This window comes from Anabrus simplex, chromosome 1 (assembly GCF_040414725.1).
Source record: "Anabrus simplex isolate iqAnaSimp1 chromosome 1, ASM4041472v1, whole genome shotgun sequence".
Lineage (NCBI taxonomy): Eukaryota > Metazoa > Arthropoda > Insecta > Orthoptera > Tettigoniidae > Anabrus > Anabrus simplex.
In genome coordinates, this window is record NC_090265.1 from 996384710 (window position 1) to 996411721 (window position 27012).

Below are 27012 nucleotides of genomic sequence, written 5' to 3' on the forward strand. Positions count from 1 at the left end.
TAGAGTTAAAATAGAATGCCAGATAGACAAGGAGCCTAGAGACCTCACTAACAATATCACCCTAGAGGAACTAGAGAAAGCCATAAAAAATCCAAAAATGGCAAGGCTACATGTCTGGATGATATGAGAGTGGAACAAATGAAACATTTTGGTTCCAGAGCAAGGAAGTGGGTTGTTGAATTCCTAAACAATTGCCTGTAGATTAAACCGATACCTAAGGTGTGGAGGAAGTCTCAAGTGATAGCTCTTTTAGAAACCAAGTAAAGATACATTAGATTCTAACAGCTATAGGCAAATATCATTACTTTGTCACCTATATTGGATATTTGAGAGGATCTTACTCGAACGCCTCACATCTGAAGTAGATTAACATCTCACTCCAGAACACGCGGGCTTTAGATCCAGAAAGAAGTGCACATCACAGGTGCTCAATTTAACTCAGAACATAGAGGATGGGTTTGAAAGACGTAAAATCACAGGAGTGGAATTCGTTGACCTTACAGCAGCATACGACACAGTGCATCATAGAACTTTGTTCACCAAGCTCTATAACTTCACCAGAGACTATGGCTTTACGAAGATTGTTAAAACTCTCCTGCAGAAATGCTGGTTCTTCGTCAAGCTTCAAGGAAAGTACAGTAGGTGGAGGGATCAACGGAATGGACTTCCCCAGGGCAGTGTCCTCTCGCCAATTCTTTTAACATCTACACGAAAGACCAGCCAAGGCCTTCCTATACAAGAAGCTTCATTTATGCCGATGACCTGGCTTTAGTGGTCCAGTGCGACGACTTTCAAATCACTGAAGTACAGCTCTCAAATGCACTTGAACTTTCAGTGTATTATCAGAAGAACTGGCTACTGCAAAACCCTGCTAAGAGCCAGGTGTGTGCATTTCATCTTCTAAATCAAGAAGCTACAAGGCAGCTGGGTGTGACGAGGAGAGGGTACGCAACTGGAGCATTGTTTCACACCAAGGTACCTGGGTATCACCTTAGATCGGACCTTAACATACAAGAAATACTGTGTTACCAGGCGAGTTGGCCTGCAAACTTGCATCCAGGAGATAGTGGGTTCGAATCCTACTGTTGGCAATCCTGGTTTCCCATTTTCACACAGGTTGTACCTTAATTAAGGCCGCGGCGGCGTCCTTCCAACTCCTTGGCCTTTCCTATCCCATCGTCGCCACAAGACCTATCTGTGTTGGTGCGACGTAAAGCCACTAGAAGAGAGAAAAAAAAAAAAAGTTTCCTCAATGTCTCCAAGGTTCTGGGATAAACCAACACGAACAGCACGTCGTGATATGTGGTGAGCAAGAATGGAGCATCTTTCTGACTGGATGGTGCCTTCTGAATTTCCACCTCCTGGTCATCATTTGGAATGGACGACCTGGAAGGCACTGAATCGATTGTGGAGTGGAGTAGGTAAATTCAAGGATAACATAAAAAGATGGGGTTATTTGAAAGATCAGTCAGACCTCTGCGATTGCGGGGAGCAACAAACTCCCCTACATCTTTATGACTGTCCGTCCTACCCTGTTTGTTGTACACTTCAAGACTAGACTCAAGCCACTGAAAAGGGAATTGCTATTGCCCATTTCTGGGCAGACTTTGTGTGAAATATATTTGTGACATAAGATGTACTTTGTTTTGTTTGTATATAATACCTTATATATATTTTAAGTTTTTTCAACACTCTGACACAAAATAAAGCACCAAGGAAAACTCAGAACTATGCTTTGGATTTCAGTACAAAGAGGCCCTATTGCTTATGATCATAAGATTAAAAGCCATGCAAAACAACAAGTTGCAGGATGGACTTTTACCGACCACAACTCTGATCTTAGCACACGAGGGCGAAACGCAGGCAACCAAGAATGAGTTAGCTGGAAAATTTATAATGTCCAATAACGGACCATTATATTGGTATTATAAATTTACTCATTCAGGACAAATATTTTAGGTTCCCTATGGGAATCAACATCTACATCATTTGATGGCCAGGCAGGCATCTATTTTTGGAAATGAGACATAGCTCTCATAGTGCATTGGCACTGATGGTGGCTTCAAATAGCCTATGCAGTGGCCTCCACGGTATGCACTAGCCTTGCGTCTTGGGTGGTGTGCTAAGTCCCAACTGACGAGCCTAACTTAGCACACGAGGGCGAAACGCAGGCAACCAAGAATGAGTTAGCTGGAAAATTTATAATGTCCAATAACGGACCATTATATTGGTATTATAAATTTACTCATTCAGGACAAATATTTTAGGTTCCCTATGGGAATCAACATCTACATCACCTATGGCAGGGTCGGAGTGATTTCTTCTTTATCCAAAGAAAAGCATGCATTTAGAAACTTTTCCAATCCTCACCCAAATTTGAACTCTGAATATTAAACAGGCCAGTCTAATTCTTACCGGTGATGATACCCGGCCCATTGGCTAAATGGTCAACATAGTCATCTTCGATTCACAGAACCCCAGGTTCGATTCCTGGCCAGATCCGCGGTATTAACCTTAAATGGTTAATTCCTCTGGCTCGGGGACTGGGTATTTGTACTGTACCCAACATCCCTGCAACTCACACACAACACTATCCTCCACTACAATGACACGCAGTTTCCCATTCATGGCATATGCAATTCACTCTCGTTGGAGAGTTTGCCTTACAAGGGTTGCACCAGGCTAGTAATAGCCACATGGAATTACTATATTATTGATGATGTAAATGGACATTTCCAGGGCAATATAAATATAAAGACAGGTCATATTTTTAAATGTGCCTTTCTGCTGCTGAAATCTGTTTAAAAATTGAAATCAATCATCTGGAGATTGATGAATAAATGCCTAGGAGGGAGGGAGCAGTATTTGTGCCTATAAATTTACTGCTGAGCTACCTGAGAATAATATTAACAATATTTAATATTATGCTAAAGCACTGATGATTTCTGTACAAGGATATTTTTCACACTGCCTATTGCAAAGCGAGAGTGGCTGATTGTGACAGTAGTAACTTTTGCTTACTCTCTTGTGCTGACTGCTGTCAGAACATGTATGTTGTTTTAATAGAATTGTAAAATGTGTGATTTATTTAATACCCTTTCAGTCGATGAAAATTTGAAGAGAGACTACAGTTTGCAACTTTCTCTCGATTCTTTATCTGGTGTCATCTCCTACTGAAAGATTGACAACTATCATGGAGGAAATTTTCATATTTTGTGTTTCTCGTATCAGAGTGCTGTAGCTGTATACTGGATGCGAAACCAATGTCAGCAGTTTCATGTCAAGAAGTATCTATTCAACCCACATCCACATTTCCCTTTCAGACAGACTTCTTGTAATGCCAATTCTTGTTTTTATTTCTATATTTAGATCTTATTCAAATGTATCCAGCTGTACTTGTCATGCTGGAAGGTGTGACAAAAATTGGCTGCTTTCCTGCATTTTATGATGGTTAGGAACTCACTGGATTTCCTGCACGACGGAGTACCTCCTTGTTGGTTACGCGGTCTACACGAGAGATTTTAAACATTCTGCAATTCATCCACATTTCAAAAGGCCTGCAATCAGCTCATTGATGAAGTCTTAGGTGTCCTCTTGACACTGCAAAGCAGCACAGGTAACGCATACTACCTGGTGACACTGAGCCACTTTGCATTGGCTATTATCATGTCGACATGTCAGTTCGGTTTATTCTGAACAAAGTATTATTGTTGGTGTCTTGCCACTTCACTTGATACGAGTTTAAGAGTACCATGTGTGTGCAAGAGATGGCAGACATCTCTGTGTTCGTCGCCGAAGGTCAAACTTCTTGCCACCTGGGAATCTTTTATCTCCTTGACTGTTTTGGTGGTTGTTATTTTGGAGACTGTAAAAAAAATGGCTTCCCTGCACATTGGAGCAGAGTATTTGACTTATAAGAACGTTTTTAAACAATTTAAGGGGACACTATAGTGACATTTAATGAATTTCGAGGAAAACATCAAAATTGGGTTTAGAACTCTAAAAAAATACCCTGATGTGTGTTCTTTCAAAAAATGCTTTTATTTTTTAAATGCTGCCATTTTAAAACCCACAGCTCCTCATTTAAATGACGCTGCGCTAGCATTTAACTGCCCCATGCTCTACTGGACACCACCTTCCAGTTGCTGCTTTCCCTTTCTTACGTCTCTCTCATTTGGATTTCAAATGTAATCTAAGCATTGAGTAGCAGATGTAGTAATCTGGATGATACAATTTTAAAAATAATTTCAACATATCAGAGACTTGCATCAGATGCACTGCTACAAATGTGCACAAAAGGGAAGACAGAAAATCCAAATGAGAGCCTTCACGGTGTTCTTTGGAATAAATGTCCAAATGTCCAAAAGAAGGGTATTTGTTACTAGGAATAAACTTCAGACTGGTATTGTGAGTGCTGTGAGTTCAATATGGGGTATGTTAGAACACTTGAAGTCCTTCAGTCCATCAGGCGGAAGCCAGTACCAATTTCTGCTGTGGACATCAGTCACCAGTGAGACCAAAGGCGCTTACAGCAAAGCAGGAAAAGCTCAGGTGAAAGCAAAGAGCTAAGGAAAAAGAATAAGGTGATGAAAATATCACTGGAGGAGAGAAGAAAGAAGTCTGAAGGGTATACTTATTGTGTTGGACAGTTCTAAAGTGAGTGAAGTTGCATAGATTTTTATTTTGCATTTTATGGCTTAGCAAAATCTTTATGATTTCTTTCACAAAAATAATCCCTTATCACGCAATTTTTGTCTGATGTAGGTGAAATTTTACACAGTAGTAGTTGGTGCATACATGTCAGTGTGCATTTTGCTGTTTAAGGTGATTAAATATTTTTGTGACCTACCAAATTTTGTGTGTACACATTTTTTTAGAAAAATTAAACATTACATTTAAAAAAATTCTACAGGCCAATATATTTCTTAAACAACAAACTGTGATACTGATGTTTGTTGGCATAACTATTACAGCATATTTGTGGAAAATTTGGTGTCAAATGGAAAAATATTGTGATGCAAGGGACTATTTTAACGATGCTGGTAAAAGGAAAGTAAAAAAATTCCTACTCAAAAAGTTGTAAAGGTACAATATTGAAAGTTGGTTGCATTACTATAACTGAGGAGTTACACCGCAGAAAAAACATGGAAAAAATTCATTGAAAAATATAGAACTTAGAAATTTCACTATAGTGTCCCCTTAAGTGCATCTGAAACTACCTTTCATTTTCCTTGTTTGAGTCCTTGTTAGCTCCAGGTATTAGTAAGTTATCTGATATTTAATATTGTTTCCCCCCCTTATTTTCGATTTGCAATGTTTACTCCGTTGTATGAATGGACTGTGTGTGTGTGTGTGTGTGTGTGTGTGTGTGTGTGTGTGTGTGTGTGTGTGTGTGAGAGTTTTGGTACTTGGTTGATATGCCTTTTGATTATGAGATGGTCCAGTGTATACTGTATATTTGTGTCAGCCTTCTTGCTTGCCTTAACCATCAAATTGTGATTGCCGTTTGTGTCATCGCGAGAATTCTCTTGCCTTGTGTGAATCGCCATCGTGATGGGAATTCTTTGGTGCGTTGTATTGCACGGTCTTGTTATCGTATTCTTCGTGCATGCACCATGCGCACGTTCCTGTGCCCATCTGCATAACCCTTGAGTGACTTTGGGGTCACGATATTTACGAAATTATGTTACTGTTGGATCTGAGCAGCCTGCCTAATATTTGCACATCAGTACCGAAATGTATGGCGGTGTGGACGAGTGTGTAGGTGTGTTGGAAGACATGTGTCATATCGATTGCCCGTTTTGATTATTCATTTCCATTTTATCTGTGTTTTGGTGCCAGTTCGAGGCTTGTAGTTTTGTGCCCGTGTTGGCCTCTTACTATATTATTTTTATTGCCTAAATGTTTAATTTCTTCGGTCCCTACGTTGTTTGCACAGTTTTGACCTCAGTCATTTATTTTGTTTTGTCTTTGCTGCACAAGCTCGTTTAACCCTTTTTAACATGGAGCTCTCGGAACAAATATTACTTTTGCTTGTTCCTTGCTGCATGGGCGGATAATGACGGGGATGGGATTGTTGAAAAAAAAAAAAAAAAATAGTATGCAGGTGGACGAAATTGTATCTTCTTGAGGAATGATATATTCGCAGGGAAGTGTGACCTTCGTTAATTTGTTCTGCAATTACAAAGAAATTGTCCTTGGTGATTTTAGTAACGTTCTAACCCTCAGCGCAATTGCATTAAGTTAAAAATACAATTTTAAAAACATGTTGGAATCTTCGCTGGAGAATGGTCGTGGGTACTACTCAAAGATCGGCGATTGAATTACGTTTGTATTTGCCACAATTTCTATTCTTGTTTCAATTTAATTCAGTCCTTTTTAATTTTATTTTCTTTGACTGAATAAACCTTGTTGTTTGCATATTTGCATTTCATTCGAGTAGCATTTGGACTCATTAGTAGTATTTTAAGAGCCCGATTTCCAGCTCAGGGTCTTAGCCTTTAAGCCCTTCCCAGTCACGGTCCATGGTTTTGTGCTCGTGTATTATATTCAGCTGATTTTTTTTGTTTTGTTTAACGGAGAGTTACGCGAGGGTGGGGTCCGGTTCAACACACAGAGTTTTGAATCGGATGTCATGGTTGCACGCAAGATGTTTTTCTTGCAGTACCAATTTGTTTTTACATTCCAATCCTCTTCTTGTGTTGCCCAGCATACTAGGTGCTTGAAAAGCAACATTGTTTTACTGATGCTTCTATCCAGGTTGATAACCGAGTTAGTGATTTTCTCCCATGGAAGTTCTCTTTTTTCCTTCCCCCCCCCCCCCCCCCCCACTGAATTTGGCAACCTACGGACCACATAAAACTTCAGGCTTCTTTGCCTTTCTTCTCTTTCCAAAACCTCTTCAGTCTTTCGCTTCTCATCTTTCTCTCCTTTTTGGAAATGACTTGTTTCTGCTCCGTTTTAGTGGTTTCTCTTCAAATAATTTCAGACTGTTGACTCTCCTTCTACTGTGCATCATCTGCAGTGTGATTCCAACTTCTCCTGCAACCCTCTTGACCTCTTCTACCCACTTGGAGGTGGCCTTTAACCCCATGACGTATTTGAAGATCATTTTGGTCAGCCGTTTGTCATCCATTCTTACTAGGTGTCTGTAGAATTTCAGCCTTTGTTTCCGCATTGTGTCTGTGACCTTTTCAGTGTACTTGTAGAGCTCCTCATTTCTCCTCTTCTTCCAAGTCTTATCAGTAGTCTTCTGCGGCACCAGAATTTTCCTTTCCTTTTTCTTGAGTTCTTGCAGCTCCCGTTTTAAAAATTTAAAGTAAGTTACTCTGAAGCATACACGTTCTTTATTATGCAGCAAGCCCACACCATAAAATTGTTCCATTTGAACTCCCTCAAACGTCACTCTCCTTAGCTGTGATTGAGGCCATAATCTAGGGGAAGAGGACAACTATTAAAAAGCTGTGTCACACTGAGGTCAACACAATGTAATCACCTGAGATTTTTACATCACTGGATAGTTTCCCTTCTGGTTAATGTAAATATTGCAAAGGGCCTGACAACCTCATTGCCAGCTGGCTTTCCCTGATTTCTTTGTACATACACTGTAAGATAGTTTTCATAATCATTCTTTTGCCTGTAATGAAGCACACAGCAACCAGAGTGAGATTTTACGTTGTACTGTCTGAAAATAATTTTAGTTTCTTGATATTATTTTCCTTCCAATTAATGTAAATAACATATAAGGGCTGATACATCTTCAATGCCAGCTCAAGATGGCTTTCGTAATAAGGTGCATCATTCTTCTGTCTGTGCTGAACAAGACCTAACAGCACAACCAAACACATCCCATAAAATATATCAAGCAGTATGTAAGTCATTTTCAGCTTCACCAAACATTAAGAGTAAGCATAAACAACAAAATCTTATCTGACTGACATACAAGGCATCACTTACAGGTAACTTTCACAAATACTGGTTTGGTAAACAGTCAAAAGCTACAGTAACTGCCCAGAAGGATTTCCCTTTATGCATTTGCCCCTCCAGGTGCAGTGAATAACTCTTTAGTTATTTGCCAAGTTCTTTCTTCAACGTCTCACAGTTTGAATATGCATCGGTTTGGGGTATTCAAAACCCTGAGTTAAACCATGCATCAAATAAAAGCTTGCACTTTCTGTAAGAATATGTTAATTAAGTTTTACAGTGCTGAAGGTATTATCTCCACACTGTCTAGGTATTCCAATATAATAACTGCTCATAACTATCTAAAATGAATCTACAACACATGCAAAAGCTTCTGGCGGGATCTGTCAGCCTTCCTGATGCCTCTATGCTTGAGTGTGTTTCATACTATATAGTTAAGAAGGAATATCTAAGTTAATTTAATTATTATTTTTTTTTTTTTTTTGCTAGTTGCTTTACGTCGCACCGACACAGATAGGTCTTATGGCAACGATGGGACAGGGAAGGGCTAGGAGTGGGAAGGAAGCGGCCGTGGCCTTAATTAAGGTACAGCCCCAGCATTTGCCTGGTGTGAAAATGGGAAACCACGGAAAACCATTTTCAGGGCTGCCGACAGAGGGTTTCGAACCTACTATCTCCCGAATACTGGATACTGGCCTCACTTAAGCGACTGCAGCTATTGATCTCGGTAAAGTTTATTTATCTATGTGCAGATGCAAGCAAGAGGGTTCTCATTGTCTTCATTCGTAAGCTGGGAAGAGTGGAAGGCACTTTACCAGGGATATAACAATCCAGATTTTCTTCAGAACACTTGATTTTCCTTTTTCTTGCATGAATACTTGGGATATTCAATTTATGAAAGCAAGTACTTCACCTCTTTCCCATTCTTAATAGTGTACTGATGAAAGACAATTTTCTCTAGCCTGCAGCTTAATTTTGGCACAATGTTGTCCAGCCTCTAATACAGGCCATGACAAATGTTTCTAAATCTCAAGAGTCAGCACTCAAACCTAGGAGCCACATACTTTTTCTAGTATTCACATCGTTAACATACTGGCGTCTAGCCTTGTGAAAGATAAAAACAGGGTAGTAACAGCAATAGATATTGTAATTTTATAGTTTATACACTACAGTATATTACCACAAAATGTGAAGACAGTAGGACACCGAACTAAATAATGCATGCGACTATCTATACAAATTAATGAAAGTAGCCAATTGTTGCATACTTATGATATTGTTCTAAGAAAACTGTAAATAGCAAAGTGAATATTGTCATCAACAATACCTGCGATAAAATTCAGTGAATTGTTTATCGCTCCATATGATGACATAAATATTATATATTTGCTGTTTTTATTTCCGTCATGTCTCTCTTTTGTTTTTTCATGTGTTCCTTCATTATATTTTTTGGCACATTTTTAGCTTGTAAATTACTTCACCGCCCCCCCCCCCCCCCTTTTCCGCTGAAGATGGCTCAAAAGAGTCTAAATATATTTGAATTTGATTACTCCATCTAATGATGGAATTATATGATTTATTGAATTACGAGGATACACTTAATCTTTTTCCTCTGTAAAGTGAAAACCGTCAATACGGAATGATTCTAATATCTTGTAGTAGAGGGTAAGACCATCTGAAAGAGGTTCAGCAGAGCTCCAAGATTTGCAGCGGTCCTGGGGGCCACACATGGCTGTCAAACCTGACAAGATGCAGCGTGCTGATGTGCTCATTCGCGAGGACCGACGCAGAACGAGTCGGCAGTGGCATGGGAGCTGACAATCGGAAGTGTGGGTGTAATCATCAGTACTCTTGATTATGCAAAGAAGTGTTCACGATGGGTTCTGTGCCGTCTTACGGAGAAATACAAAACATTTCTTCTGAGTTGTTGCAATGTTTTGATGCTGAGGGGGAAGCCTTCTTGTCCCAGATTGTAACAGATGATGGAACCTGGATTTCACACCCGAGCAGGCGCGTGTTTCAAATCCACAGAAGAAAAAAATTCAAAGCAACAGCTTCCGCTCGTAAGGTTTTGGGACTGTGATGGTGTCATAATCACTGATGTGATGCCAAACTCAAGAAGCGCTTCCAGCGACTTGGACGCCATAACAACCCAGGTGATCGTTTGCTTCAACATGATGACGCACACCCTCACACAAGTTTGAGGACGTCGGAACACATCATGAAACAGGGTTAGACAATGTTATCCCATCCACCCTCCAGCCCTGATCTAGATCCCTCAGACTTTCATATGTTTGGGCCAATGAATGATGCCATTCGTGGGAGACAGTTTGAGGATGACGAAAAGTGCTTTGCACAGGGAAGAAATGGCTTCATGAATAGAACAAGAAGTAGTACTGACAGGGCATACACACCTTTATGTCTCGCTGGAGGAAAGCCATAGAGCACGAAGGAGATTACGTGGATAAATAGGGTGTGTAGAAGAAAAATAATTCTTTCTTGTGTACAAGTTTCATTGCCTTCAATAAATAATTGTTAAAAAAAAAAATTGTGGTGCATTAGTTTCTGGTCTACCCTTATAAACAAAGTCAGTTAAAACATTGCATGCCCTCAATAGCAACCAACAAAATGTTAGGAACCTGGCTCTTACAAAAGCTAGTCTGAACAATTAAAACTAAACAACTTGCACAACAATTTACTAATAGATAAGTAAAATTAAAAATCCACCTTTTCAATACTAGTATTAAACTAAATAAGTTATAACATTTACTTGGAACTAGTTTTGACGGTGGTGAGAGTTATCTTTAGCCAAATATGAGAACAGGCAATCATAAATATACATATCAATATATCAGTGCACATATAAACACTCTTAATATGGGACTTAAGATGCCCCGAAAAGTATCTGGAGAATAAAATTTCAAATAATCACAATTTCAAAATCTTGAAGTCACTATTAGAATGACACTTAACACAACACAATTCTTTTCACTCAAGTTAGAACTTTGAAAGTATTGAGTTCGACTTTGAACTGTAAGATTCTCAAATAAATAAAGTCTTGTCATAAATGAAATGTTATACAAAAGTCGAACCACATATTGAGTTTCTCTTAAAATTATTCTTGAAAAACTTTTAATGTTTATAAACAAATTTTATACATGTTTCATCATTTCTGCTTCTGATCAATTGTGACAAGACCGGTTATTTAAAATGAGAATCTTCCTAATCTAACAAGGGACATCTTTGATCTCGAACACTCAGAACCGCATGAAACCATGCTTTAAATAGCAAGCAATCATAAACAAAACAGTGGTGTGCTTCATTTCCATGCAAAACCCTGCACTTGTCTGCTAGCGCCACTAGACGGTGGCATAGTGTAGCTGCACTAACCAGTGCTCCAGTTGCGTGAGTGGTATAGCTACAGTACGTATTTGTCTCTTGGAGTGCTCGGAAGCGAGTTACTGTGTAAACTGTGTACAGTGCAGTGATATCATGAAGAGAATTAATCCTATGCATGTGGTCCAAATATTATGGACCAAGTTGCGACAGGCTGAATATGGAAATTACATCGGGGCCGAGGATATGGAGTTCGCGGATATATTATATAACATAATAATTCAGAAATATAATGGCAATGACACAGAAACACACGACGTTACGCTGGATAGATATACGGATTTTGAAGGACAGGAGGAACCTGAACCTGAAGGTGGCTCTTCAAGCAGTACACGACGTTCATCTCCAGAGCAACAGGAACAGTCAAGTCAAAGTGAGTACGAGCTCTCTCTCCACCCAAAAAGATGAGGTCCAGTGTATTAAAAGATATTGATGACAGCATACAAGAGAACATTTATGAGGACTATTAGAATCGTGGCTTCAATTCCTATAGCAAACTAATGAAGCGCTATAAGTGCATCAAAAGTAAATCAAATTGCATATTAATTCTAAATTTCGTGTATAGGAAACAAGAAGCAGGTGCTCGTTTCAGAGGAAACAGACTGTCACAGTTACAAACTATAAAAGAGTATGTAATATCGCGATTTGATGGTGCAAGGAGGTATGAATCTACAATTCACTACTGGCATCTGCAGATGTGGGCACTAGAAGGAGCTAAAATGGTTGGCTTGGTCAATTTCAAAGCTTCCATTTCCTTTATCGACCATCTCAAGGCTGAATATGGAATTTCATCCAGGCATATTACTACATTTGTCACACATAAGGACATAGAAGACGATAATATTATATGTGAGAAGACAACAGTTTGTGGAAGAAGTGAACATGTTTATAACAGAGGGGGGTGTGGAGAAAGGTAATGTTTGGAACAGTGACCAAAGTCAATTCCAGTATGAAATGTCTTCAGCATCAACACTGTCCTACAGAGGAGAGAAAACTACAGGTAGTGTGTTGCAGTCTGTACATCGCTCCACCCACAGCTACACAATTGATGTTGCTTTATCAATGGCAGGCAGACAAGCAAACAAGTTGTAAATCTGTTTTCAAGAGACATAAGGCACTATCGTTCCAAATATTTTAAAGAAACTTGCAACAACCTGTCCACGAAACATTCATATGGAGGCAAGCAAAAGTGGAAAAATGACTAAAGAACACATGAAACATTTTCTAACTTCAGTCCTTGGCGAACATGTAACAAATGAAAAGAGCCTATTGTTGTGTGATTCCTAGGCAGGTCATAGAGATCGTACGCTTCTAGATGCAAGTTTTCCAAACAAAGATGTTACGATGAAAATATTGCCACCAAAACCAACAAAATATTGCCAACCCCTTGATGTTTACTTCTTTTGGCAATATAAACTCTATATCAGGATTACTGATTTTGTAAGACTACAAGGTGCCAAACCACAAGTGAAGGTACATGATCGTTATTTCATCATGAAACTTCACTCTGTGATTTACAATCAATTTGCTGCACCTACGTATAAGCCTATGTTGCAATATGCTTGGCGAGAGCCAGGTTATGACATTGACATACCAACATCATCATTTAAAAATGTAATTAGTGTGGCTTTTGATATTGGACTGCGTGAATGCGAAAGTGATGGAATGTGATAACATGGCTTTAGTGAGGTGTGCACATTGTTCTCTCCCACTTTCCTGTAACCACTTCATCGAAAGACCGCATCTGCACTTTGAGGACTAATATAAGCACTTTCAGGTGTGTGGTACTGCTGTATATGAGTGTTTTGCACTATTGTAAGTACTTTAAGCAGATAATTTTTGGCGCTGCTGATTGAAAATGTAATGATACACTGATGCCATTAAATTACATATAATTTCCTTCCTTTGGTACTGATATCTTGTTACTTTGTTTCTCTCTATTAAAATGTTACTTGAGGTAGAATGCAACGTTTTGCATGGAAATGATGCACACCACTGTTCTGTATATGATTGCTTGTATTCTAAGCATGGGTCCATGCGGTTCCAAGCGTTCGAGGTCAAAGGGTTACCTTGCAGGTAGAACTGAAGACTTTCAAGATTCCATCTCGAGTAAAATATATATTTTTTTTGCTAGGGGCTTTACGTCGCACTGACACAGATAGGTCTTACGGCGACGATGGGATAGGAAAGGCCTAGGAGTTGGAAGGAAGCGGCCGTGGCCTTAATTAAGGTACAGCCCCAGCATTTGCCTGATGTGAAAGTGGGAAACCACGGAAAACCATCTTCAGGGCTGCCGATAGTGGGATTCGAACCTACTATCTCCCGGATGCAAGCCCACAGCCGCGCGCCTCTGCGCGCACGGCCAACTCGCCCGGTCCCAGTAAAATAATTCAGTGTCATTTTAATTGTGACTGTCATATTTACAGAGAAACTCTATATGTGGTTCAACCTTTGTATAACTTTTCATTTATGACAAGACTTTCTATTTATTTGAGTATCTTACAGTTCTAAGTCAAACTCAATACTTTCAAAGTTCTAACTTGAGTGAAAAGAATTATGTTGTGTTAAGTGTCATTCTAATCGTGACTTCAAAATTTTGAAATTGTGATTATTTGAAATTTTATTCTCCAGATACTTTTAGGGGCATCTTAAGTCCCATATTGAGTGTGTATATGTGTGCACTGATATAATGATATGTATATTTATGATTGCCTGTTCTCATATTTGGCTGAACATGACGCTCATCAGCGTCGAAATCAGTTCCAAGTAAATGTTACAACTTATTTAGTTTATTATTAGTACTGAAAGGTGGATTTTTAATTTTACTTATCTATTATTCTCAGTTCAATACAGACTTAAAAATGAAATTCTTAAATTTAAATAACCATTTACTTACTTCATTCAATAAAAAAATGATAACACATATCACTTACTTTGTGCCCACTTTGGTACAGTTTTCTTAGGTGCATCTTCACTGTCACTGGGATCATCCGAATTTACATCATCTATGCCATAATCATTTGCATTTTTTAGTGGAGCTTTAGAATTTCCTGTTTTAGATGGTGGTGTCTTGTAATTCAAGAGATTTTCTTTGCCTACTTTTGTCTTGCACTCCAGCTACAAAGAAGGCAGGTAAAACAACATATAAACAAAGTTAAATATTCCAAAATAAGAACAATAGAATAACAAATGTCGAAGGAAACAATATTCATTCACAACCTCAAATTTAAAAATAAGCTACCCAGTTTTTGGATTCCTTGAAGTCCTGAAACAATTTATAACATCTCTATGTCATAACTATAAGGGTTGCCCAAATGAAACAGACTTCAGTACAATATTTGTTATTTGAAGAAAGAGATCACTACACATGCTTTGGTGGATGACTTTATATGCTAGAAAGAAATCTGGTATTGTCTGAAAGTGTTAGCATGCTGTTTGTACAAGAAGAGCAAAGTGGCTAGATGCAGTTTCGCTATGAATTTGTCAGAATTGCCCTGCACCTGATAATCAGTTTTTGGTGACAAATGATGTTAGCAGAACTGGCAACTGTCAGAGAATGATGTGTACAGGAATAAGTGTGTATCACACTGTAGTGTTCAGGTGGTGATTGGAATTTTGTTATGGATAAGTAAGGACGTGCCAGAATCAAGTAAGGCTAAGGGAAAAAAAAAACCACCACCACAAAGGATATCAGTTTGCGAGCAATTTTGAGTTGACAGATATGTCATCCTAGCCACTTTGCTTCCGTTTGTACAAACAGCATGCTAACACTTTCAGATGATACCAGATTTCTTTCTAAAATATTAAGCCACCCACCAGTGTTACATCATTATCTTCATCAACAAAATGAGTGTTACCGAGCTCGATAGCTACAGTCACTTAAGTGTGGCCAGTATCCAGTATTCGGGAGATATTGGGTTCGAACCCCACTGTCGGGAGCCCTGAAGATGGTTTTCTGTGGTTTCCCCATTTTCACATCAGGCAAATGCTGGGGCTGTACCTTTACCCGAAGATATCGTTGTTCCGTATGTATTACATAAAATCAGTTTCATGGTCCGTATCGCACTTCAATAGATTCACAATTAAGTATTTATTATTTATTTATTATTTTCCTCTTAAGCATTACTTTGTCAATTTTATATATTTTTCATCTAAACAGTGTTATGTGGCTGAAGATGTTAATAAAATACCAAACATGTACCACTTTTAACCATTAAATTGCCTTAAGCAATCATTGTATAGACTAGGTGGAAAATAAATACTTAATTGTGAATCTGTTCCGTACGTACGCGTCAAGTGCCAACCACGATATATCGTTGTTTGGTTAGCGTGTTTTTCTATACGAGTTAGTACAGCTTCCGCCGTAAGATGGTAACATCTTATGTTGTCGACTCCATAGAGAAATGTAGGATGCTAAAAGGTTTGTTTTTTCCACCTATTCAATACATATAAATTTTATAAATTAGGAATTTATTATTGATTCCACTTGAGACATGTTTCGCCCTTCATTGAGGGCATCATCAGTCAAATTATCACCTCAAGGTAAAAAATCAGGTACCTGGTTAGTAGTTGACATGTACAAATTAATACATATTATTAATACACATACAAAAATTAAGTATGGGAAATAGTTGTACAAAAGTGATGGTTGAACATATAGGTTTATAGATGAAAAGTCAGCACCAATGCCTAAAATTAACATAGTAGAGTTCGGCAGTGGTGCTCTGGAGAAACAGTTGACGCAATCATAGGAAAATAAAAAGTTTAAAAATATTTACATTATAACAATTAAGGGAGTAAAGGTGTAGTGTTGTGCTAATTTAGTTGTATTAAGTGATCGTTGAGAATGTACGTACTAGTAGCAGAACACAGCAAGTCTCCAAACATACCGGTACACAACAACAACAACAACAATAACCACATAACGTGCATAGACAAGAGAGGTGCCGCCACCAACTGCTCTAAAACCAAACCCTGTCTCGCAGTATGTATAAAACCTACTGGAGTACATCAATAGTTGAATTGTACAGTACTCAATTTTCCCAAAAAAGACGAGAGTTCTTACAATACATCAATATAAAGTATATCAGCCATAGAACATTCTTGACGGTCACTTAATACAACAACCACAAGAAGATTGAAGAATGAGTGCTACACAACATGAACTCAAATTTTAACAGACGTTTTTAAAATATATACTATGTTTTAATGTGTTATAATTTTTCAAGTGTTTTATACTGTGGCCTATATGTTTTAATGTGTTTAATGTACTCATATCCATGTACACTAAATAGGTTTTAGTTTATTGTATCCATCACCACCACCTTTAATCACGAATATTTTAACATAACAATACTGCAATATATTTTACTTCCATTCTTCATTAGACATCCGGATGATCTAACGTAACATCTTAGTAATTTTGTCTAATGACTATAAATGTTATGTACTAGCTGATGATGGCCATGATAGGCCGAGACTGGTACTAGTGTAATAATTCATTCACAATAAATAAGTATTGATAGGTGGAACACTTTTCTTGTCTATAAATAAAATGTCCAGTGTACCGATAAAGAACTGTGTGTATTGTGTCTCACTGATCCGTGACTGCGTACGATTTTTTCAGTGTGCCATGCCTCACTGTATGTCTCGCTGCAGCGGAAGCTCAGCTCCCCGCAAGTGTCCAGTGTGCCGATAAGGAGTCGTGTGTCTCTTGTGTTTCACTGAGCCATGATTGTGAATGATTCTTTCAGTGTGCCATGATTCACTATGTCTCGCTGCAGCAAAAGCTCGGCTCCCCGCTAATGTCCAGTGTCCTGCTAGTGAGCCAAGAGGCCGCCACTCAACATTGTCCGCTGTGAGTCAGTTGAATCGTGTGCCGTGAGCTTGCTGTTCCTGTGAATCGATTCACTCGGACACTTGAATGAATCGATACACTGCTTTGAATCATGCACTCGGTAGCCAACACTAGACGAGATGGCAAGGAAGATGATGTCACTTGGAATGTCAGCACGCCGGTAGCAGGGCAGAAAAGTTGGCGGCGCAAGGCGATAATTCAAATGAAAGCAGAGATCAGGTTTACTGTGTGGTAGGCCTACTGCTGAACTGACAGAGACAAATGACTGGCCATTAAGTTATTTTGTATCAATATTGAATTATATGACAATACGATACCCGTATCCCTTTTTTCAACGGGGTCAAGTATGAACTGAGACGAATCGTTGTAGTGAGTTTTTACGGCCGTATGCCCTTCCTGACATCAACCTTATCAGAGGAATTAATGAGACGTAACAAATGACGTGATACGAGTAACTAAAACAGACTTTTATATGTACCATAGGCCTAAAAGGCGTGTTCACCATTTATTGTCTTTTTACATTTAGAAATACTGCCTTCCGGTGAAAATAGGCAGTATAACTCAAATACATTCAAAAGTTTGTTAAATAATAGTATAGACTGTTTACACATACTATTTATAGCTCTTTGTAGCCTAGAAGTCATGCGTTCGCTGCACAAAATGAGGTTATCACATATTTGACCCCTCTTTACTGTTTTTGGCTGTAAAAGTGGGGAAAAAAGGAGTTCTAATATGTGAGTAAAAAGCGGTACCTATTATGGTAAGTTTATCAACAATGAGGGCATTTTACATCGTGTATGCATGGCTACAGTGAAAACTACATCTAACTTTTCTAAAGATCAGAGGAAAGTATTAAAAGGTGTGAAACACACGAGAGAACAAATATGAAAACCTTTTCTGTTGTGACTTAGTGCACTGAAAGGTGTGAAAAACACTGAAACAAATATAAAAACATATGCACAGGGCCAATAAAAATATTGAAGTATTATTGCAGATTATACTCTTTCCAAAACAAATATTACTAGAAGCCTTTTATTTCGGAGCAGTAGGTTATTAAACATTATTTTCTGGTCACACTCTTAAGACAATGAATTGGAGGTTACACTCGACCATATGCGACCGGAAGGAATCTGGAGGAATGACTTTGACCGCCGTTTTGAAACACTTCGACCAAGTCAAATGATGGAATTGAAACTTGAAGGTACGAATTCAACATTCGCGACCTCTGCGTGCTTAAAGATGTGGATGCTAGTCCACTTTCTGACAGATTTTAATTTTGTCTTCATTAGCAAGGAATTTCATGACTTTTTCCGTATCCATAACTAGGCTATCACAAGACAACTATGCACCACGCTAGTCAATTTCACACGATTATGTTTCTAATCCAGACATAGGTTACCGTATCATGAGGTACCACTCAAAACAAAATAAATATCTAACCTCAAAATGGAATGTGAAATACAAGCACAAATAGGCTCACTTTTTCCATAATCACGCAACTGTGGCAACGGCTCTTACCTGACTTGTAAATCAGGTTTTTTTCATAAGGGATCACAAACAACATTTTAGAGCTAGGAAATATGTGATCATACTCATAGTAAGCAGTAATAGCGAAAATTCGTGATGTGATAGGGTACCGTATGTTTCTATGCTCCTAATTCAGATATAGGCTGCCCTATCACGCGACAAATACTGTATTTGCTATACTTAACTGTACCACTCAACACAGAAAAAATGTCTAACTTCTGAATGGAATGCAAAACATACACTCAAATAGACTGTGTTATTCAGCAATCTTGCTGCTAACCGGCATGCAAAACCGAACATTCCTGAGGTTAACGGCTTGCTCCCCGAACGTGCAACTTATAAATAATTTATTGCGTCCGAATGGCCATAATGATACATGTCATATTCCTTTGAGAATTTGACCTATACAGTAATACAGCACATTTCCTAGTACTGAGCAGTCATGTCCCTCCTTCCTATATTCCACTATTGACCTGCTTCGGTTTGGGCACGTGGTTATGCGGTAAGTTCCACATATACTGTTCACACACACAATTTTCATCTGGGTTATGAAACACTTTTCGGGAGCAAATCTTGTGGTGGAAACCATGAACTGCAAGCCTGGTCACGACTTGCCTCATTTCACAGAGAGGTAGCGCCCATCTTCTCTCCAGCATCACATTTGTTGTACATTGGTATATCCCGCTTTTTATTCTGTAGATCTTGGAGCAGCTTGTTGTAACTTTCCGTAGTTGGTAGTAGTAGATTTATCCGTAAATCCTCTATTAGGAATGTTTCCCTTGCAACCTTGTATACCAGTCTGGATTTGGTTGTCTTCGATACACCGGGGGCATTTTTGAGAAATCTGGATTTTGTCTTTTCTATCTCTTCCAATTGCTTGGAGTTAAGAAATTCCCATATTAGCTTGAGTCCATATGTCAGAATGGGTAGTACTTTCGTTTGAAAAGGGGCCATTGCTGTTTCAAGTGACATGAGATTTATATGTCCAATGTCATTTATAGCTTTTTATTGCGGCGGCAATTTCTGGTCTGATGTGCAGTTTAAAGCTTCTTTCTGTAACCTGTAGGATAAAGCCGCCGCCTTCTTCTTCTTCTTCTTCTAATCTGTATTAAGACAGGTATCAACTGGACAGCCTCCATGATTCTCTGTCCTGAGCATCTTGCATCAGTTGTTCATAGCTTCTCCCTTGTTTAACATCTGTTAACATTCCAAACCTTCCTCTTCCTTTTCTTCCATCTATTTTTCCCTCCATCACCCTATGTTGAAGACAATTTCTACGTAGTATGTGACCCGACCAGGATATTTTCCTCTTCCTTATCGTTTTCATCAGGCGTCTCTTCTCTCCTACTTTTCTTAGCACTTCATCATTTCTCACTTGATTTGTCCACTTCACTTTTTCCATTCTACTCCACAACCATATTTCAAACTTTCCAAATACTTTGTTTCTTTCTTTCTTAATGTCCATGTTTCAGCTCCATACGACACTACACTCCACACCCAACACTTCGCGAACCTCTTTCTTAAATCAGTAGGGGTTGTCTTAGATGTCAAAAGCCCTCTCACCTTTCCGAAGACTTCTTTTTCCATAGGTATTCTGCTTCTCATTTCTTCTGTACAGCTTCCATTCCATGTCAGCAAACTTCCCAAGTATCCGAATGACTTTACTTGTTCCAATTTCTTTCCCTCTAGTGTTATATTAACAGCAATCTCCTCCTTTCCTATTCTCAACACCTTAGTCTTCCCAATGTTTATCTCCATTCTAAACTCTTTGCCCACTCTCTCAATAACTTCCAACATGACTTTCAGATCTTTTCCTGATTCCGCTAATACCGCCACATCATCTGCATATTTTATGGACTTTATTGGTTCTCCTACCACTACTACACCTCTTGCTTTTTCCAGGGCCTTTTGTAACAGTTTTTCGGCATATATATTGAACAGAGCCAGTGACATGCAACATCCCTCTCTCACTCCTCTTCCGATACCCACTTCTTCTGTTTCATATTCATCTACTTTAAGCATCACCTTCTGATTCTTTACAACTCTTTAATCAGTCTTCTGTCTTCCAAGTCTACACCACTAACTTTCAGAATCCTCATCAGAATGCACCAGTTCACTCGGTCAAACGCTTTTTCCCAATCAATGAAACATACCACACATTTCCCTAGTCACTTCTAAAATCCTTTCTGCAATCATCCTTAGGCATACAATTGCATCTCTGGTTTCTCTTCCCTTTCTAAAACCAAACTGGTCATCTCACATAATCTGTCTAGGTATCTGAAATTGCTGACTATTTTCAGTTCCTTGCCGTTGCAGGTCATTTGGTCGGAAACTGCTGGCCTTCCACCGTTTCGAAAAATTATCATTACCGCCTCGTCCTCACTGATTAAAACTTTGTTTCTCAGGGCCCAGTCACTTAATATGTCTGCTGCCTGTTACAAGTCATTTATCTGCTCTGAAGCTTTTGCCATATAATCAGCATACATGTATAATTTAGCCTCTGTTGTTTCTCGGATTCTGTCACCAACATCGTATGTGAGCATATTAAATAGGGTGGGGCTCAGATGATCACCTTGAAGTACCCCATTCATTTGCATTATCCAACTTGAATTCCCAACTCCATCAGAGACTTGTATATAGTTTTCTGCTAATATAATAGATATGACGGTCGTTGTTCTTGTTCTGCCTGTTAGTGTTACTCACTTGTTCATAAGTATAGTTCTGTTGACTAAGTCAAAAGCCTTTGAGTAATCAACAAAGACTACATAAAGTTTGCCGTTAGGTTTCTCCAGCGTCATTCTTACATGTCGTAGCCATGAGTGTTGACCTTTGCTTGCGGAAGCCACATTGCTCTTCTGGCAACACTGGGAAGTCAGTATCCCTGTTGATAGCTCCACGGTAACAGACTCCAATGCAATTCCCCAATACGAGTTTGGATCATCAGTACTCCCCTTTCTATTATATAGTAGCTTAATTGTTGATTTCTTCCATTCTCTTGGTATTCATCCGAGTTCCAAACATCTGTTTAATAGCACCATCCATACTGGTAACAGTTCATCTGTAGTTTGCTTTAGATGTTCAGTCCTAATTCCAATCGGGCCGGGAGAGCTATTATTCCTTATTTTCTGCATAGCCTTTATCTCTCTATGATGGATTCTGTTGTATCCAAGTCTTCTGTGGGTCTGATTTTAGGTCGTGATTCTTTTGCACAGGTTACTTTCTTGATATGTTCTTCCCAGATTTCCACTGATATGTTGAGTTGGAAGTTTTGAGTTTCTGGTCATAGGGCCCTATATGGGTCTGACTCAGCTTCCGTAATGACCTATCTTTATGCCTCTTATGTATTCCCTTTTCTTCTTTCTGAGCATATCCTTATAACTTTTCTTCTGCTGCCGGTATTCTTCCAAGGTTTTTTTGGACTTTCTTTTCTCTCATGTTGTGAAGTTTTTTCATGGTCTCCTTCTCTGAATATAGCATGATTCATCAAACCATGGTTTTGCATTTCTTCCTTGTACATATGGGGTTGCTGCTCTATTGATGCAGTATTGGATCCATGTTACAGCGCCGTCAATATCTCCTTCCTGATGTGTTCCACCACCTTTTGTGTACCTTCCATCATTTTTTTTTCACTTTTTGTTTATTTTCTTGTTTGCATTGTTAGTTGCTGTTGCCAGAATATTGTCTTTAGCTTCGGGATCTACTTCTAAGCTGACTGGCATATGTTTGCAGATAGCAGCTCCTTCTGAGAGTATTGCATTAGCACTACTTTTTCCAGGCATTCCTCTGGTGCATATGAGGTCTATAGCACTAGTCCCGTTGCGACATATCCAGTCTTGACTCCGATTACGGACTTCATAACCTTCCATTCTTAGGTAACTGATTACTTCGTTACTCTTTGAATTTTCTATATCCATTCTACAGTTTAGATCACCGGTTAGAACACACTTTCTTGTTCCCTGAAAAGTATTCAAAGTTGCTCCCAGGCAGTATATTATGTCCGCAGAGTTTTGTTCAGGATTAAAATAAGCCGCCACTATCACACACAGTTTTGTTTCTGCAACTAATATATCCTCCTCCCTCCATAGTAGCTTTACTGGGACCAGGTGTGGTTTGATTATACAGGCAAAGCCACCGGACAACCTTCTTCCGTTCGTGTATTGCTTGCGTATGCATGAAAATTGTAGAAATTCGGGACGCCAAGTATCGATTTCTCTCTAACCATAGTTTCCATTAGAATGTAAAAATCATAGTTGTTTAGGATTCCTCGTGATAGAAGGTTCAGTAGACTTTGTAAACCTTCCACATTCCATGTTAGTATCTTTGTTGTCCTGCTAGTATGGGTATTTGCATTTCCATGGCTGTCAAAAGGGATGACAATAGATGTCAGATGGCCAAAAATTGCAGTTGTAAACTAATTCACATTTCTCAATGGGTATGCCTACTTTGAAGGCCCGACTTTCAATTCTTTCATTCACAATATCGCAGTGCATCCTTCCTTCCACTTCATTTTCCTTTACATATGCAGCTACGTCATCTGTAGTAGTGTCTTGACTTAGTTTTGGAACATTAAGCCATACACTGTTTTCTGCAGGTTTTAGTTTCATTTCTCCTTGTTTGGTACCTTTCACATATTCCTTTCTCTGCGGCGTTTCTGCTTGCACTTCATTAAGACAGTGGTATTAATCCTTTGTGGAGGTGTTGGTCTTGGTTGCCGTGTCATCTGAGTAGTATTTTTATCTATTCCTTTGTACGCTTGCACGGAATGTAACAAGAGTTTGAAAACTCAGAACTCACAACACATGACAATACACTCTCGAGAAAGGACATTCGCTTGTAATAAAGGCTAAAGACATTTTATTGTTGTTTGCATTGGCATGATACATGAGAAGTGATGCACATTAATAGACAATCGCAAGGAAATTACTGCTAACATCCGAAACCCAGCAGTTACATCATGCCAACCAACAACCACCAAATAGGTGAAGAATGCTTTACCTGTACAAAAGTGATTGCTACGGATGAGATTATGGTGGAATGCGATCACTGCAAGTAATACGTACACAAGGACTGTTCAACCCTAACAAAAGGAGAAACCGCAAGCTCATGTGGTAAGCATGCCGCCCAGGCACAAGAACACTGCTGCATTATCCTAATCGAAGACCTTGAGAGAGGTTCGACAATTTGAGGGAATACTTGACACATCAAATGGACTCCAGGGTAGAAAAGCGAATCAGGAAAGTTGTCGGACCTCCACACCAAAACGAACCAACTGAACTAAAAGTAACCAAGAAAGGGACAGGAAGAAAGTGAAACCAACACCCAAATCAACCATGGAAGAGTTACAACTGCAGTTACAAGGTACAATGAAGGGGACAAGGAGACAGTGCAACAAACCAGGCCAGAGGATAAAGTGGTACACCACCAGATGGAGGATATGAACAACACCGACCAGGAGGACAATGGACACAACAATGCAAATAGTGCAAAATAAATAAATAAATGACATCTCGCCAGCGGATCAGATAATTATGAACATGCTCGTAGCAGCAACCATAGTGAACACGAATGGGGAGAAAGGGAATGGCGATCACTATAATTTGTGGAAGAATGGTGGGCAAAACCAGATCGCAGAAAATGAACAAAGACAGTCTTGCGTATAAAACCTCAGCCAACAAACATGCAACTCAGCCTGTGACGTTCAGGAATTTAAGGCCTTTTTCCATAATCACGTAACTGTGGCGACGGATCTTACCCCAGTTGGAAATCACATTTGTTTTACCAGGGATGACAAATATCACTTTCAGGGCTAGGAAAAATGTGATTGTACTAAGCGGTAATGGCAAAAATGTGTGACACGATAAGCAAGGTATTTTTATATAGATTTAATATGATGAGAATCAGGACTTCGAATTTACGACGTGCTAAGTGGGAAAACCTGTTAATGAGGAATGCACTAACGAGGTTTCACTGTATGTACCATTCATGTTCATTGAGATTTTCTCCTACTCTAGATAACCAGTAGTTGTATTCCAGAACTTATATCTAATAAACACCATAGCAAATGAACTTCACCTCTTTTAATTGTTTTCAACAAATGTTATCACACCATAAAACAAGATTTTTGTGGTCTAGGGAGTACACCTGAAATAACATGCAATGAACAGGAAAGAGCTCATCTATTACGACAGCAGTTGTGTGAAAAAGGAGAAGATAATGTTATTGCTTTACATCCCACTAACTACGTTCTAGGTTTTCAGAGATGCTGAGGTGCCAGAATTTAGTCCCACAGGAGTTCTTTTATAAGTCAGTAAATCTACAGACATGAGGCTGAAGTATTTGAGCACCTTTAAATACCACCAGGCTGAGCCAGGATCGAACCTGCCAAGCTGGGGTCAGAAGGCTAGTGCCTTCACCCGGCAACACCGTACGGTACCATATCATACTAGTGCGCCTTTCCTCCGATTTTCTCATACTGATCTTTATTCACGCCATAAATCTGGCAACTCCACTTTACATTGTCAAGCAGATACTCCCTATAATGGCTGAAATCAACAGAGGGTTTTATGCGAGTGTTTGTCTGCATCAACAACTGCTTGGAATTTGAGATCGTGTCGAGAGGAATAAAAATGACTACCCGTCTAAGGTAAGTTGCTTTATTCTGTTTATAAATTTTGACAATACAATTCTGCGTCGTGTGGTTTATTATCTTGAAATATCAGCCCATGACTTGAAATAGCAAGTAATTGGTCAGCACTTGTGTTCCCTGTTATGACACTAATTATTCTGTTGGTACATTAAGGTACCGCACAGCGCTTACCGTACCTCGTGTTCTTTTTCTTCCCCTTAATTCTAGGGTCGATTCTAAACAAACAATTCATACTCTAGTTGCAAATAATTATATATATATGTGTTATTCAATTGTATAATTGTAGATTTTACAAAAAATATCCACATCATAACTCGCGTGGAGAGCGCGATGTATTGCATCTAATGATGTGTGAACATCATTTGAGTGGTTTGACGCTTGAGGAGGTTCCTCAGTACATGTTATTGAAGAAGAGGATAGTCATGCTGAAACCATATACACTGAACCACTGGAATCTAATGTGATGAAGAACTGACTGAGGAAGGTACAGGGGGTCTCGCAGATAGCCGTATGGGAAGTCAACTCCGAGTATCAGCTAAAATAGTGCTCAAGCAACAAATTCCGCACAGAATCTATGTCCGATAATGATTCACGGACCGCAAAGAGAGCAAAATCATCACCTTGTCCACCAGCTACCTGGATGGCGGATGACCTAGTTCCCACAACAGTCCACTTCCCTAGTGCGAAAATTTCCACTTTTCGAAATACGATGCCGACCAAAATATTTGAGTCGTTTCTTGATGATGAAATTGTGAATTTCTTGTGCTCTGAGTCAGCAAGTACGTGTTTAAAAAAGAATAATGATCCTAAAGTAACCCCGAAGAAATGGAAATATTCGTCGCCATTTTACTTCTAAGTGTCTATGTGCAACTGCCACCATCAGAAAAGGGTAGGTGCAAAATATTCATTAAGATACATATATTTTGGCGGTATTTTGAAGAGAAAAAATTACAATTCTCCACACTTCTTTTCTTTTTAGAGCATGTGACACCTTGAGATTCAATGAACTACATCACAATATCGCTCCAACAAACCACCGAACCAAGCTCGATAGCTGCAGTCGCTTAAGTGTGGCCAGTATACAGTATTCGGGAGATAGTGGGTTCGAACCCCACTGTCGACAGCCCCAAAGATCGTTTTCCGTGGTTTCCCATTTTCACACTAGGCAAATGCTAGGGCTCTACCTTAATTAAGGCCACGGCTGCTTCCTTCCCTATCCTAGCCCTTTCCTGTTCAATCGTTGCCACAAGACCTATCTGTGTCGGTGCGACGTAAAGCCAGAAAAAAACAACCCAACGCCGCTCAGTGGCCACTGGATACGAATCCTGAGCACAGAATGTGTCAAGTGTAGTGTGGGCATTTGTGAAGCCTACCTTTTGCCAGTGAAAACCAGTGTAAAGTGGAAACAGGTGATTAAAGAATAAAACTGAAGTCTATAGTGATATTAATCCTATTTCCTAAAGATATGTCACGTCTGAGCTAATGTTATTTTTTGCAGTTCCCAAAGGGATGTCACAAATGAACATATAAACACAGTTTGTTCTTTTCTTTATTACTAAGCAATTTGTAAGTGATATTCTGTAGCAATATTAAGCATTAAATTTCATGGTATTCTAACGAGGTAACAATTTTTATGTTTCAACCATAAGCTATGTCAAACGCC

At 39.1% G+C, this 27012-nt stretch overlaps 1 protein-coding gene across 1 annotated transcript in view; it reads right to left on the reverse strand.

Annotated features, from left to right (window-relative positions):
• LOC136875488 (inner centromere protein) overlaps window positions 1-27012 on the reverse strand; it is a 283305-nt gene that overhangs the window by 26772 nt on the left and 229521 nt on the right. Inside the window, exon 12 of the mRNA XM_067149035.2 lies at window positions 14253-14436. Coding sequence (XP_067005136.2) covers window positions 14253-14436 — 184 coding nt within the window. The remainder of the gene's footprint in view (window positions 1-14252; window positions 14437-27012) is intronic.